At 41.8% G+C, this 12,964-nt stretch overlaps 1 protein-coding gene across 1 annotated transcript; it reads right to left on the bottom strand.

The window, feature by feature from the left end:
* On the bottom strand, positions 1 to 12,964 carry MTF1 (metal regulatory transcription factor 1). Its single transcript, XM_015883599.2, has 11 exons — positions 12,862 to 12,964; positions 11,850 to 12,311; positions 7,669 to 7,907; positions 7,269 to 7,400; positions 6,930 to 7,003; positions 5,779 to 5,912; positions 5,283 to 5,360; positions 3,716 to 3,818; positions 2,593 to 3,149; positions 2,145 to 2,211; positions 1 to 1,771 (listed from the first exon to the last, which is right to left on the bottom strand). The coding sequence occupies exons 2-11, from the start codon at positions 12,258 to 12,260 to the stop codon at positions 1,377 to 1,379; spliced, it is 2,190 nt and encodes a 729-aa protein (XP_015739085.1). The 5' UTR covers positions 12,261 to 12,311; positions 12,862 to 12,964; the 3' UTR covers positions 1 to 1,376.

Below are 12,964 nucleotides of genomic sequence, written 5' to 3'. Positions count from 1 at the left end.
TAAACTGAATAAAGACTATTTAATATTCTTTCCTTTAACACAAAAAGACTGACAGCCAAAGCCAGAAAGATGGATAAAATACTACAAAATTACATCTTTTAAAATAATGCAGCATAAATAAACCATTTAGAATGAGACTGCATTTATTGCAACATTACAGGCTTTTTGGTGGAAGGGGGGGTTTGTGTTTTATTTACCCTGAGTAGGTTAGAATATAGTTTGATATGAAAAACTACTATGTCGTGTAATATCTTTTAGTCAAGATATAGCCCCGTGCACAAAAAGCTGGCATTGCATTAGGTTGGAGGCAGATTCAGGCAGAAACTATATAGCTTAAAGAGAAAAGAGGAAGCATTTCTGGGCAGCTGAAGGATAAACTCACTGAACCCAAACTGAAGTTACATCAAATCATCCTGAAAGTTTTCCTAGAGTTCTTCTCGACAAAAGATGAGAGCAATCAGCAAAGGCACCGTGCTCCTGATTAAACGATTGGAGAGCTCGTTTAAGAGGGTGACTCGTTTCTGAACAAAGCCAAATGAATCATAAGAGCAGGAGGCACCAATCTGACCATACCTGGAACTCACTGCATCCTTCAAAGACAGGCAAACAGACTCTCAAGCCTGAGTGAGCAGGGGCTCCCACAATGTTTCCATACATCTGCCACCACATTTCAAGTCCTAGTTTAAATTAAATGAACCGGTCTATTAGGAGCACAAGTACCTCGTGCTCTCCTGCACTAAGCTCCCCAAACGCTTCTGTAGGCTTCAGTAATGGCCACAGCACAATGCAAACCCAGGCACCAACTCCCAGCTCAGTGACGTGACAATCACATTCCAATAAAATTGCAGATAAATCACCTTCAACTACAATGAAACCATTTTCTGTTACAGCAAATTCCTGTCCTGGGCTCCCCTTATAGTGCATGGTTAGTATATAAGAGACAAAAGAAAAATCATAGACCCAAAGAGTTGTAACAAAGACTCGCTCGCTGCCAGTACCTTAAACCCAAACGTAAGCGATGTGCAATTGGAGACAAACTAACCCCCCTTTTTCTTTTGCACACGAGTAACCTTAACTTCCGTGTTCACATATGACAAGCAAAAGTGACAGACAGTGCAGCCAAAACAGTTCATATATAACTTAGCTTTTTTTCTTTTCTTTTTTTTTTCTTTTTCTTTTTTTTTTGCCTTTTCTATTTTTTAGATAGATTTCTTAAAGATGGATGTACCTGGGACGTGACTAAGATGACATCTGTGAAGCAGAAATAAGCCACAAAACTTCCAAAGAGGAAGGAAAAAAAAAGAATTGATCCTTCAGTTTCTGCTTCTAAGAGGAGGGTTTTACCCTCCAGGTGCAAAAGAAAATCCAGAACATCTTCATTTAGAGAAGCTGCTATTCAGACCAATTTCTTCCTCACCCTGCAGTAGTGCTTCGATTGGAATTATATTAGATGGGGTTTCAGGACTTTGGAGGGACAGGAAGTCCGATACATCCATGGCACTTAATGTTTCAGTCTGTAAGTCTGAAGGGTTAACTATTTGACTGCTCTGCCCACGTGAGGGAGAAGGGGAAGAGGAAGAGGAAGGAAAGGTCTGAGGCTGCAGCTGAGGAGCTGGCTGCTCCGAAGCTTTCGGTTCAGGTGAGGAACTCTCCTTCTTAACGGTGACTTTGTCCTTGGCAGAGTCTCGGCAGGCACACTGACACTGGCAGGCTTCCTCCTGCTTTATAATGATGACAGGAACGCTGAGACCAATCTGCTGAACAGGGTTTCCTGAAGGTGAAACAAAGTGAAAACACACGTAACTAAACAGCATAACATCACCACAGGAGAGACAAACCGTAATTGTTAGACACCTTAAAGCACAGATTACTTATTTTTTTCCAAGCACAATGAATACCCTCAGCAGAAGGTAAGCAAGGAAAAAATACAGACTGCTCCTCTCTACTGATGACCAACGCACACAGGCTGAGCCAAGATTTTAGAGGTCTGGTCTAAACTCTTACACAGAACTGTGCATCACCTTTCTGACAGGCAGACTGCTCGTGGAAGCAATCGAAATCATCACAGATCAAGGTTAAGCTAGCACTACTACAGGCAAACAGGAAAAGGGAAAAAAAGAAGGTTTGGAATCAAACGTGCTTACCTGTGTTGCCAGCTACTGGTAATGCAGTGGTAAAAAAGACCTTTTCTACTACTTTTGGAACTTGTGGCTTAAAGGAAAAAAATGAATAAGAAAAAGAGTGAGAGTCGGTTCCAAACAAATTGCTGCTGTTCAAACTCAATATCTGCATGCAAAAGAAGCAGATACTCCAAAGAGAACACATAGGAAAACATTACATTAATTAACATTTTATTTGGTTCTGGGCTATGCTCTGGCTATTCCAAAACTAAGCATATTATTTCAGTAGTCCTGAAGGTGATGAGTCATCTCCCTCTGCACCACATGTCTGTCAACACAGCTTGTGGTTTTTGACAACTGAATTAATGAATTGTTAAGAAGCTGCCATGCTTGATCCTATTACTTGCAGCCATTCATTCACTCTAGGAGGGAACGGTGCAAGCTGTTTCAAAGCTACACTGAGTATACTAACCATTTGTTCTTGGCTTTGTGGAGAACCAGTGGCACCATTTAATATCCATTGCAAGTTTTGCTCTCCCATGACGATGCTGGACTGTAGAATAGCCGTGCTCTGAGAAGGAGTAATTGTTATGGTTGGATTGCTCGTCAGAACAGAGTTCGCACCAACAGGCACAGTCTGAACTACAGCTGGCAGGGGTTCAGTGGCACTTGATGCTGTTGGGGCAGATGCCCCAGCAACCACTGAAAGTCCTTGTACAATGGGCTGCGGTGGTGTCTGAGTGTGCTGCAGGAAGTCTTGGTGACTGGCTGCAAACTGTGTGCTGTGAGGAACAGGCACTTCTGGGGATTGTAAAACAGTTGCAGGGTTTCCAAATGCAGCTTGCTGTGAGCTGGTTCCTATGGAGGAGGGAGCAGCAGGTGCTGCCGAGGCTTGTAGTGCTGAATGTGAAGGCTCAGAGATGCCAAGCTGCAGTACAAGTGGAAGTGACAAGGATGCTGAATCTCCTGCAGAAGGCGGAACAGCAGTGACTGAGTCTGCATGACCATTAAAAGCTTCAATCAAGGCAGCTGTCAAAGGAAACAAAGAAAAAGTAAACGTACATCAGTTCTCATCATATCTGAATAAACAACTCTTTCAATAGTTACCAGCTAGCTAACAGGTTTTTGCTAAGTAAAGCACCAGCATTTTTCATGCCTTCAGACTAGTGCTCAAGAACATGGAGCACTAGACAGTGGAACCTGAAAGCAGGTCCAAATTCAGGAAGCTGATAACACTGAACACTACACATGAACAGACTGGCCCCATAAGCTCTCCCCGAAAAGCATGATGAAAAATCAGCATGTTTGTGCTCTCAAGAGAGAAAGTTCAAAGATGAGACATCAGTGTTGGGACTGAATAAGGGCATGCTGTAAATTCATGCTCTGCTCCCTTGCCACTGCACAACTGCTTCACCATCTGTGAATGTGTTTCAACACCAAAACCAGCCTCCAGTGTGGAAGCTGAAGTTGTCTTTTTGCAGCTTAAACTTATGTAGGGCAGCAGACTTCAGTTCGAGCTGCTGAACCAAGCACATGCATGGAGGGAGGGAAAACTGTTAGAAAATTCCTTAAAATATCGCAGATACAATTTGTACCTGTCTGCTTAGAGTCTTCCTGATTTGCGGTGTGATCTGTGCTCTGAAACATAGACTCAAAGATGCTTGCTGGTGAGATTGTGCTAAGATCTTGTCCGTGTGTCTGGTAAACAAGAAGAAAAGAGGAAGATGTATCTTGAGTCTCCATAAACAGCACAAATCCCGGCCAGGCAACATATCAACATCAGAAACCTCCACCCAATTAACCAGCCAACTTCAGGAAATAGAACATCACGTCATAATATTAACAATAATAACCTGGACTATGCACTATTGTCACTCACATTACTGAAGTAATAAAATATATTAAAAACCTACATGCTGCTTCCTTATTGAAGTACATAATAAGGACACCATCTTATCAGTATATAATTTTCATCTGCGTAAAATTTAACCTCAGTCAATGGCTATCAATAAGAAAAGAACATAATTACGGTAAAATCATATGCTGAGCTTTTAAAAACGGTTTGATTTAATCACTTTGTATTTTAGAAGAAAATCCTTCTCTTTCACTTGGTTATTCTGCGATACTTTGGAGTCATTTATATCAGCTCTGAGTTAAAAGAGCCAATAAAGTGTAATTACTTCCTGAACAGGCTCTTCAAGCACTTACAGCTTTATTCATTGATGGACTTGCAAAAAGATGTAATCTGTTTAAAGGGCACCTGAAAGCTAATCTTCAATAACCTAATTAAGAGACTGTGTCATACAACTAATTATTCTATAGAAGTGACCCAACTAATACCTAAAACCCAAATTTCAACAGAAAAGGCTATGAAAAATATCCTAAAAGTTTAAATATGTAATACTTGCTCTGCCTCAAATCAGGTTTCAATCAGTAGCAGATTTAACGAAGAGCTCATAAAGCTGTACAAAACCAAACACTCACCTGAATATTTGCTTGTCTGTATTCCTGTCTGATCTCTTTGAGAGGTGAACTCATCATGCTTAGTCCAGACACGTACAAAACTCCCCACCCAGGCAGACGAAACATGCTGGACAGTACATCAGCTGCTTGCTCCTTGATTTACTGCTCAGCCTGCTCTAATCCTATATCTGAGAGCTTATCATAGCTGCACCTCTGACATACATTAGGTACTAATGCAATATGTCATTAGCATATACTCTTCACTCCAACCTTATTCCCTCTCACCAACCCAATTTTGTTTTTGCAGTGAAAAAATAATGTTAGAATGTGTTGTTGGCTTTCTTTTTCTTGAGGGGAAAAAAAACGGCTCCCCAACCATTAAAAGAAAGAACAGCACCAATCACTGCAAGTGGAATTCATACATTCCACTTCATATATGCTAATACACACCAAAAAGGCAGTTATTTAGCACACCTAAAGCAACTCTTACCCATTATTCTATGGCAGAGTACATTTCTTCTAGTAGCAGAAGGAAAGCTTAAAGGAGAGCATGCTGCAGGCTGGACTAAGTGAAACAGAAGCAACCAGTCATACGTATCTCATCTACAATATTCCATTCAACAGGTCAAGCACATTGTTAAGGGAAAAAAACCACCCAACTCAAATTACAAGTGAAACAATTCAGAGACAGTAACTCACTAGATTAGAGTTCTCCCGCAGTTCTGAATCTGTTGATATGAGGCTTAAGTCGCTCAGACAAAGTGAGTGGCTTGTATCCTGTAAAGAACAGAAAGTGAGTTAAATATTAAAAATACTATGAGATAGAAGTGTTTTAAATCCTCTAAAAGAGTCCATACAACATAAGCACAACTGTAATGTCTACATAGAAGTGCTTTAGGTTTGTTTTTTCATACCCATATCTGACTGAAGCCTCAAATCAAAGGAATATTACTAACCAAAACGACATTTAGCATTTATCCAGGATCTTAACATTTCTCTCAGGTTGCTTTCCAAAATGTTAAGCAACAAAGAATTTTAAATGAGCACAAGCAAAGCAGCCTGTAGAAAACAACAGTTCCAGTCATTCAGAGCCAGCCTTTGTTCTATTTCAAACATGTATTTATGTAGCATTGACTCAAACACAGTGTTCACAGGGAATACATGACCATCTATAGAGTTACAGACTAGTACTAACCTCAGACACGTTGTTATTGGGAAGTGCATTGTAGGTATGTCCTTTCTCATGGCCTTTCATGTGACTCTTGAGACTATACTGTGTACTAAAAGTCTTCTCGCAGCCGTTACTGGGACAGAAGAAGGGTTTCTCCCCTAAAGGCAGCACAACACACATGGCAAACTTATATAACACATTTTTAATCTACATGGGATAATAATAGTATTTTATACATATAAGCACGTTTTTCTCCAAAACAAAACTTTTGTTAGCATAAAAGGCAAAAAAACTTAACATAGGCCAGGTATTTCAAAGTCTTTCTGCACTAGTGCACATACTGGTAAGAAAAAGAAGTACCTTTCTTCTATATAAATTGCTACTTACAGCCAAGCCAGCAGCAGTAAGAGCTAACAAACAGTTCCTTAACCTGCCATCACAGAGCCCTATTCAAAAGGCTGGGTCCCATCCTACAAATGGTTTTAATGATACTCTGGAAAACAGTAAGTAATTACTACCTGGCACGTTGGAACTTGTATGAATAGGTCTAAGAGTCATTGTAATGCCACTTCATACACTCAACGTTCTTGGAAAGATCCTTGCAAACAAAAGCTCCCATTTTATCAAGTGAACTGACACACGAACACAGTATTTAACTCGTATGCGTCATTACTGACACATTTGTGAAACGTGCTGATGAAATTCAAGACCTGCGAGGCATAAATGGAGGTGACTTTTCTCCATGGTTCTGTTTCTTTGTTCTCATCTGAAATATGAGCTGAATTTTTGACTGCCCACCTACGTTTGCACGTTACCAGTTTGCTCAATACATGTTGTAAGATACATTCCCAGAGATATCTAGGAAATAAATGATTCACAGCAGATTCACTGAGTTACATCTATTTAAATAGCTGTGTTTAGCAATTCTGAATGCATTGTGTAACTTAAACAATAAAAGTATTTGTGCCAGGGCTGCTATAAAACAATTCTTGTTTTTATGAACTACATCTAAGCATAAAAAAAACCCCACAGTAATCTTGTCTGATAGTAAAACATCTAATTAAATGTCCTTGCTAGATTATTTTACAAGCAAGTATAAACACATATTAGGATTCTAATAGTTAGTACGAACTAAATGGGCTCAGTTAAAGCAAACCCAAACCCTCAGGACTCACCCGTATGTGTCCTAACATGTGTTTTGAGGTGGTGGCTTGCAGCAAAAGCCTTTCCACAGCCGTCATGTTCACATCTGAATGAAGGATCAGGGAAGAGTTAGCATCGAGATTCTTTCACACGTGTTGCCATCTCTTGTCATGCTCTGCAATAGTCACAAGACTCCAAAGGGCTGGCCTGATACTAATCTCTGCTAGTCATTTACATCTCCCAGCTACAGCTAAGCAGGCTATGCAGGCAGGATAATAAGTTCCCATTAATGACAGCAATAGTAGTCTTTTGGCACAGGCAATCCACTACAGAAGTTCCAGAGAAGTAAAAATTACCATCCAGTAACTTACCGAAATGGCTTTTCTCCTGTGTGTGTTCGAATGTGCTTCCTCAGATCACTGTGTGTTGTGAAGTATTTACTGCAGCCTTCTGATTCACAGTTAAATGTTTTCCCTGTGTGAAGTCTCTGATGTGCTTTCAACCTAAAATTGAGTTAAAAACAAATCCCTCTTGTGGTTTGTCACACAAGCCAGCCTCTCTCCAAGGCAAGCAAGCCATCCATTTCAATATATAAGACAGGATCAAATGTTTAAAGCATGTAATTGATATCACTTCTGAAGTCCTCACAGAAACTACCATAAAATGAATAAGCTAAGTACATTATTACAAGTTCTGTCATCCTGGACATCTATACCATCTTGGTATCGATCCCCCACATTTCTCCAAGAGAAATACACAGAGAATTCCTACCTGTACAGTGTATTGAATGCCTTTTCACAGCCCTGCACATCACATTCAAACGGCTTCTCCTTAGTGTGCACTCGAACGTGGATTTTGAGGCTGTAAGAGGTAAGAAAGGCTTTGCCACAGCCTTCTTGATTGCAGACAAAAGTATATTCCCCACGATGTGTCTTTTGGTGAGTGCGCAGGTTTCCAGCAGTGCTATAAGTTCGTGGACAGCCCTCAAAAGTGCACTGGTATCTTTTAACCTATGGGATATAAATGTTGTATGATTGATTTTTAATCGTTCCTGGAATCCAGAGACAATGTAACAGATTCTGATGTCAAAGGAAAGAAAAAACAAACAGTTTAATGATCAGACTATGTAATAGATCTGCTGCACCATGTAAAGAGTGGCACACACTGGAAAATAGGCTGGCTTTACAGAACAGAAAACTAATTGAAAAGGGAAAAAGGGGAATAAAAAGTTATATATGTATGTATAGCTAGAAATCAAATGGAAAGGATCCCCAAGATTATATCAAACCAACCCACTATTCCCACCCAGAACACCTCCATTGCTTATAGCAAAGTTATTTACAGAGGGGGAACACAAGGAAGGATGCACTTTCACAAGCTGACCCTCAAAAGCACCAGCCTGTGTGCTGAATTAACACCCTGAAGGAATCTACAGTTTTTCCAGTCTCCTACAGCATTACTTAATTTATCTCAAGAGCAGCCTTGGTTGTGCTGTGTTCTCATGTGTTCACTCAAACAATACATGCCTGAAGCATAGCAAATCAAACAGGGTACTTCACATCATAGGTACCACAGATTTCAAAGCAGGAAACAGTTCTGTATGAAATAGATTTGACAGCCTTCCCACCTCCTGCAACAGGCAGGAAGAGACCACGTCAGGAAACTTCCAGCATGCAAGTCATAACACTTAATTAAATCTCATTCCCTCTCGTGAAGAAAAGGGAGTAGGCCACCTGATATGCTTGAATAATCTCCCTCCAACATTAATTATCAGACTGACTGCTTTCATTTGACTGTTTCAGCTGAGAATCCTTAACATCTCAAAGTAATTATACAGCCCAGGAGAGAACGTGATGCTTGACAGGCAAGAAGAAGAAGCATTTCAGAAGATGTTAATTTTGGTATCTTTAGAAAGGTGATGCAAAGGAAGAGAAACCTTCGGATTTAGTATTCTAACAACCAGACAGAGAAATAATCTAGCAAATCTGTTCAGCAATCTTCCTCTTTACCAAGGTACTTAACACCTATCCCACACTACACAGCATTATTGCTTAGAAAACACTTCAGGCTGTCTTCAAAAAGAAAACTTAAACAAAAAACCCACTGAGTTGTGGTTTGGTACCACAGTAGAGGTAGATGAACCTATAGATGGCCAGCATGTAACACTTATGGGTCTCAACAATTGTTCTTATGTATACATCCATCAGAAAACTTGAAGCTTATTGCTCTTTAATTACCACAGCTTGGGGGCTGAAAACACAACATGGGATTCCCTGACCTGTGCTCATGTAGTAAGCTGCCACTGATGCGATACAGCAACACAAGGATAATTAATGGGATCTGGAATGTATATATTACACTAATAGTTACCAACAAATATATGGGCATTACAATACAGTTAAAAGATTATTAATAAGCTTAATTGTGTGTTGAGCCTACCAAAACACAAAGAAAAGCACTGACTTGTAAAACACAAGGTCAGAAAGCACATTTTATTAGAAGAAAACATGTATATTATCTCCACCAGAGATCTTCAGATTCAGTACAGTTTATATCAGTTTGGAAGTCAACTCTTAGCACACGAAATGATGTAGATAATGACCATTAATGACTGGCAGGTAGAGCAGCAAGTACTCAGGACCACTGTGCAAGCAATACAACAAACAGGGCAGCTACAGGAAAAGCCACACATGTCTGGATACAATGTGAACAGAAACAACCCGCTTTGAAAGACAAAGGCTACAGCTGTATCACATCAGCTCTTTGCAGAAGATACAAGTCTTCATTAAGTGTTTACCCCAGAAGTAGTTGTTCAATCACCAACATGACTCACAAAAGCCGAGCCAAAGGCCACTTCAATTGCTCAGTTTGCCTTTAAGTTGTCATTAGTTTAGGACTGTCCCCTTAGGTTTACATTTTGTCTACCGCCACTGAGTAAAACAACATCAATGGAACTGAAATAGAAGACTGCAATTGAATTTATTCTCACTCAGACAATTACAGTGAGAGACGTTTATTACAACACAAGGAAGTTAAAGGGACTTAAAGGAGCATAACACTTTCCTTCACGACTGTCTAAGGTCGACCTGAAAGTATGAGACTTTAAAACATTTATCTTCACTATTAGAACTTCCTCAGATGCTCCAGAAATACCAAAGGATTGGACTGCTATCACTGAGAGATGACCCAGGCATTTAGAGATCTTAAAATCCCTTTTTCCCCCCCTTTAAAAACTTAACAAGCATCTGAAATCACTGAATAAAGGAAGAGCCCTGTTTGTTCAGCATTCAATTCCACTGCACCCAAATTACAGCGCAATTCCTCCCCTCCCACCTTCAAAATCAAGCCAAGAAATGGGAAACAAATTCAGACAAAGAACTGAATCAGGCAGTTCCAGGTCTTACAAGTGTTGTTCTAGAAGGCAGCATAGAAAAATAGATCAGTTTAACAGCATGTGTAAAGCCATCAACACCAACGTAACCAGCACACACTGTTCTCACACGCTGCAGACTGCAAGCTGATTGTTCTACTAAAAGAAAACACTGGCATGACTGACATACCAAAATTAAACATTTTAGAAGCCAAGGGAGGACGCAGCTGCTACTAATACGAATAATATTTGAGCAAACAGAATCCACTGGATGAACCCATTGCACAAACCTGCTCCAGAAGTTTCACAACTTACTGTAATGCTGACCTCCTACAGCCCCACATCATTACTGCTGAGTGAGCAATAACCGAGGCTGCTTGCTAACTTAAATTATTCAGAGCTTTCAAACTGAGCTTCCTTCCTCAGTAGGGGGTCATTTCTGCAATTCTCACTCACACTGAATATCAGTTACACGAGCAGCTGATACTACTGCCACTGATACCCGCTAAGGCACCAGGAGTTTAACGCAGCAGGGCCAAGAAAGTAGGGCAAAGTTGTTAGAAACATATCAGCGTATCAATCCACTTTGTTTTGCACCTAAGAAGTAGGAATCCTACAAGCAATCACCACTTTGCATGCAGGTAGAATTCATCAGGGAAACAGAAGTAGCCTCCATTTTAACACATAAGCTAACTTAAGCTTTTGAGACAGCAGATGGTACTCTGAGATTTCTCTTGCTTTCTTCTCAGTTTCCCTCTGAGTGAGGCAATAAAGCTAAAAAGGAGCTTTAAGTTTGGCATCTTGAGCTCCATATCTCAGCTAATTCCATGAGGGTAGATTTTAACCTGCAATTTAGATGGGCTTTTCTGTGATTCACAGAATCACAGAATGACCCGGGTTGGAAGGGACCTCAAGGATCATGTAGTTCCAACCCCCCTGCCTAGCAGAGCCACCAAACACACACATTTACTAGATCAGGTTGCCCAGGAGACACCATAGATCCCCATAGAGACCCCATAGGTCCCCATAGAGACCTCATAGATCATGTTGCCCATGGCCCCGTCCAACCTGGCTTTGAACACCTCCAAGGACGGGGCATCCACAACCTCCCTGGGCAGCCTGTTCCAGGGTCTAACCACTCTCCTAGTGAAGAACTTCCCCCTGACATCCAACCTAAATCTTCCCTCTTTTAACTTCAAACCATTTCCCCGTGTCCTGCTATTGTCAGCCCTTTCAAAGAGTTTACTCCCCTCCTGGTTATAGGTTCCCTTCAGGTATTGAAAGGCTGCAATGAGGTCACCCCACAACCTTCTCTTCTCCAGGCTGAACAAACCCAACTCCCTCAGCCTGTCCTCATAGGGGAGGTGCTCCAGCCCCCTGATCATCTTCCTGTCCCTCCTCTGGACCCTTTCCAAAATCTCCATGTCTTTAGATAAATCATCGTGATCCTTAAAACAGGAAAAGCTGCTGCCTGCCTTTTGGCACAGACTTTTAACCATTGTATTTTTCAAAGCATTTGAGATCACCAGATGAATACTAAGCACAACAAGCACAAACTTAAAACATATATTTAACTACTTACTTCTTTAAGCTTGGTTTCTGGGCATTCAGACTGCAAAGTGAGTGTTGCGCCTTCAATGTTTCTCGGCATAGGAGTCGAACCAGGATTTATTGTTAAGTGAATCTGATCCGGAGAAATAATATGTTGCACGTAACCCTGGGACATTCCTTCATGATCTGCTATTAAATGAAATCCTTCTTCATGACCCTCCGGTAAAAAAGGCAAATGATCACCACATTGTCCTTCATCCTCATCATCTTCCAAGACGCTGTCTTGCTCTATAAGCACAGTCGTCCTGTCATACACGGTCCCGGATGATGAAGTAACCAAGCCGTTTTGATCAGCGAACCTCATCATATTGTCCTCATGGGTTAATTCCTCATCGTCCACTTCATAGTAGATAACGTCCCCTTCGGGACTGTTCTCCCCCATGGCTCAATGCAGCTCACTGTGCTATCCTGGAGCAGGACCGTAACACCCCATCTGTAACACAGGGATGGGAAGGAGGAAGGTCATGAACCGAGCCCCGTTTTATGTATAGACAAACCACAGAATCACAGAATGAACCGGGTTGGAAGGGACCTCAAGGATCATGTAGTTCCAACCCCCCTGCCTAGCAGGGCCACCAAACATACACCTTTACTAGATCAGGTTGCCCAGGAGACCCCATAGAGCCCCATAGACACCCCATAGAACCCCATAGAGACCCCATAGAGCCCCATAGATCATGTTGCCCATGGCCCCGTCCAACCTGGCCTTGAACACCTCCAAGGACGGGGCATCCACAACCTCCCTGTGCAGCCTGTTCCAGGCACTAACCACTCAACCACCCTAACCACCGTTATCACCACATTTCCCCTTAGATCTCTAATACTCCCTCAGCTCTCACAGGCCGCACAGGCCTTTCCCTCCACCCCCAAGCTTGGCTTGGCTTCAGTCCGTCCTGCTCCTCACCCACCCGTCTCCAGGCCCCACCCCAACCCCGCACATAGGCCCCAGGTGCCGCCTGGTCTCGTTCCCACCCCGCTCTCACCGAGCTCCCGGGAACGGCGGCTCCTCCTTCCCCACCCCAGCGGCACCATGATGAACGCAGCACTCACTTCCGCTTCCGGTTACGCTCGGTACGACGGGAAGGC

Source organism: Coturnix japonica, chromosome 23 (genome assembly GCF_001577835.2).
Source record: "Coturnix japonica isolate 7356 chromosome 23, Coturnix japonica 2.1, whole genome shotgun sequence".
NCBI classification, from domain to species: domain Eukaryota; kingdom Metazoa; phylum Chordata; class Aves; order Galliformes; family Phasianidae; genus Coturnix; species Coturnix japonica.
This window is presented reverse-complemented; position numbering and strand designations above follow the sequence as displayed.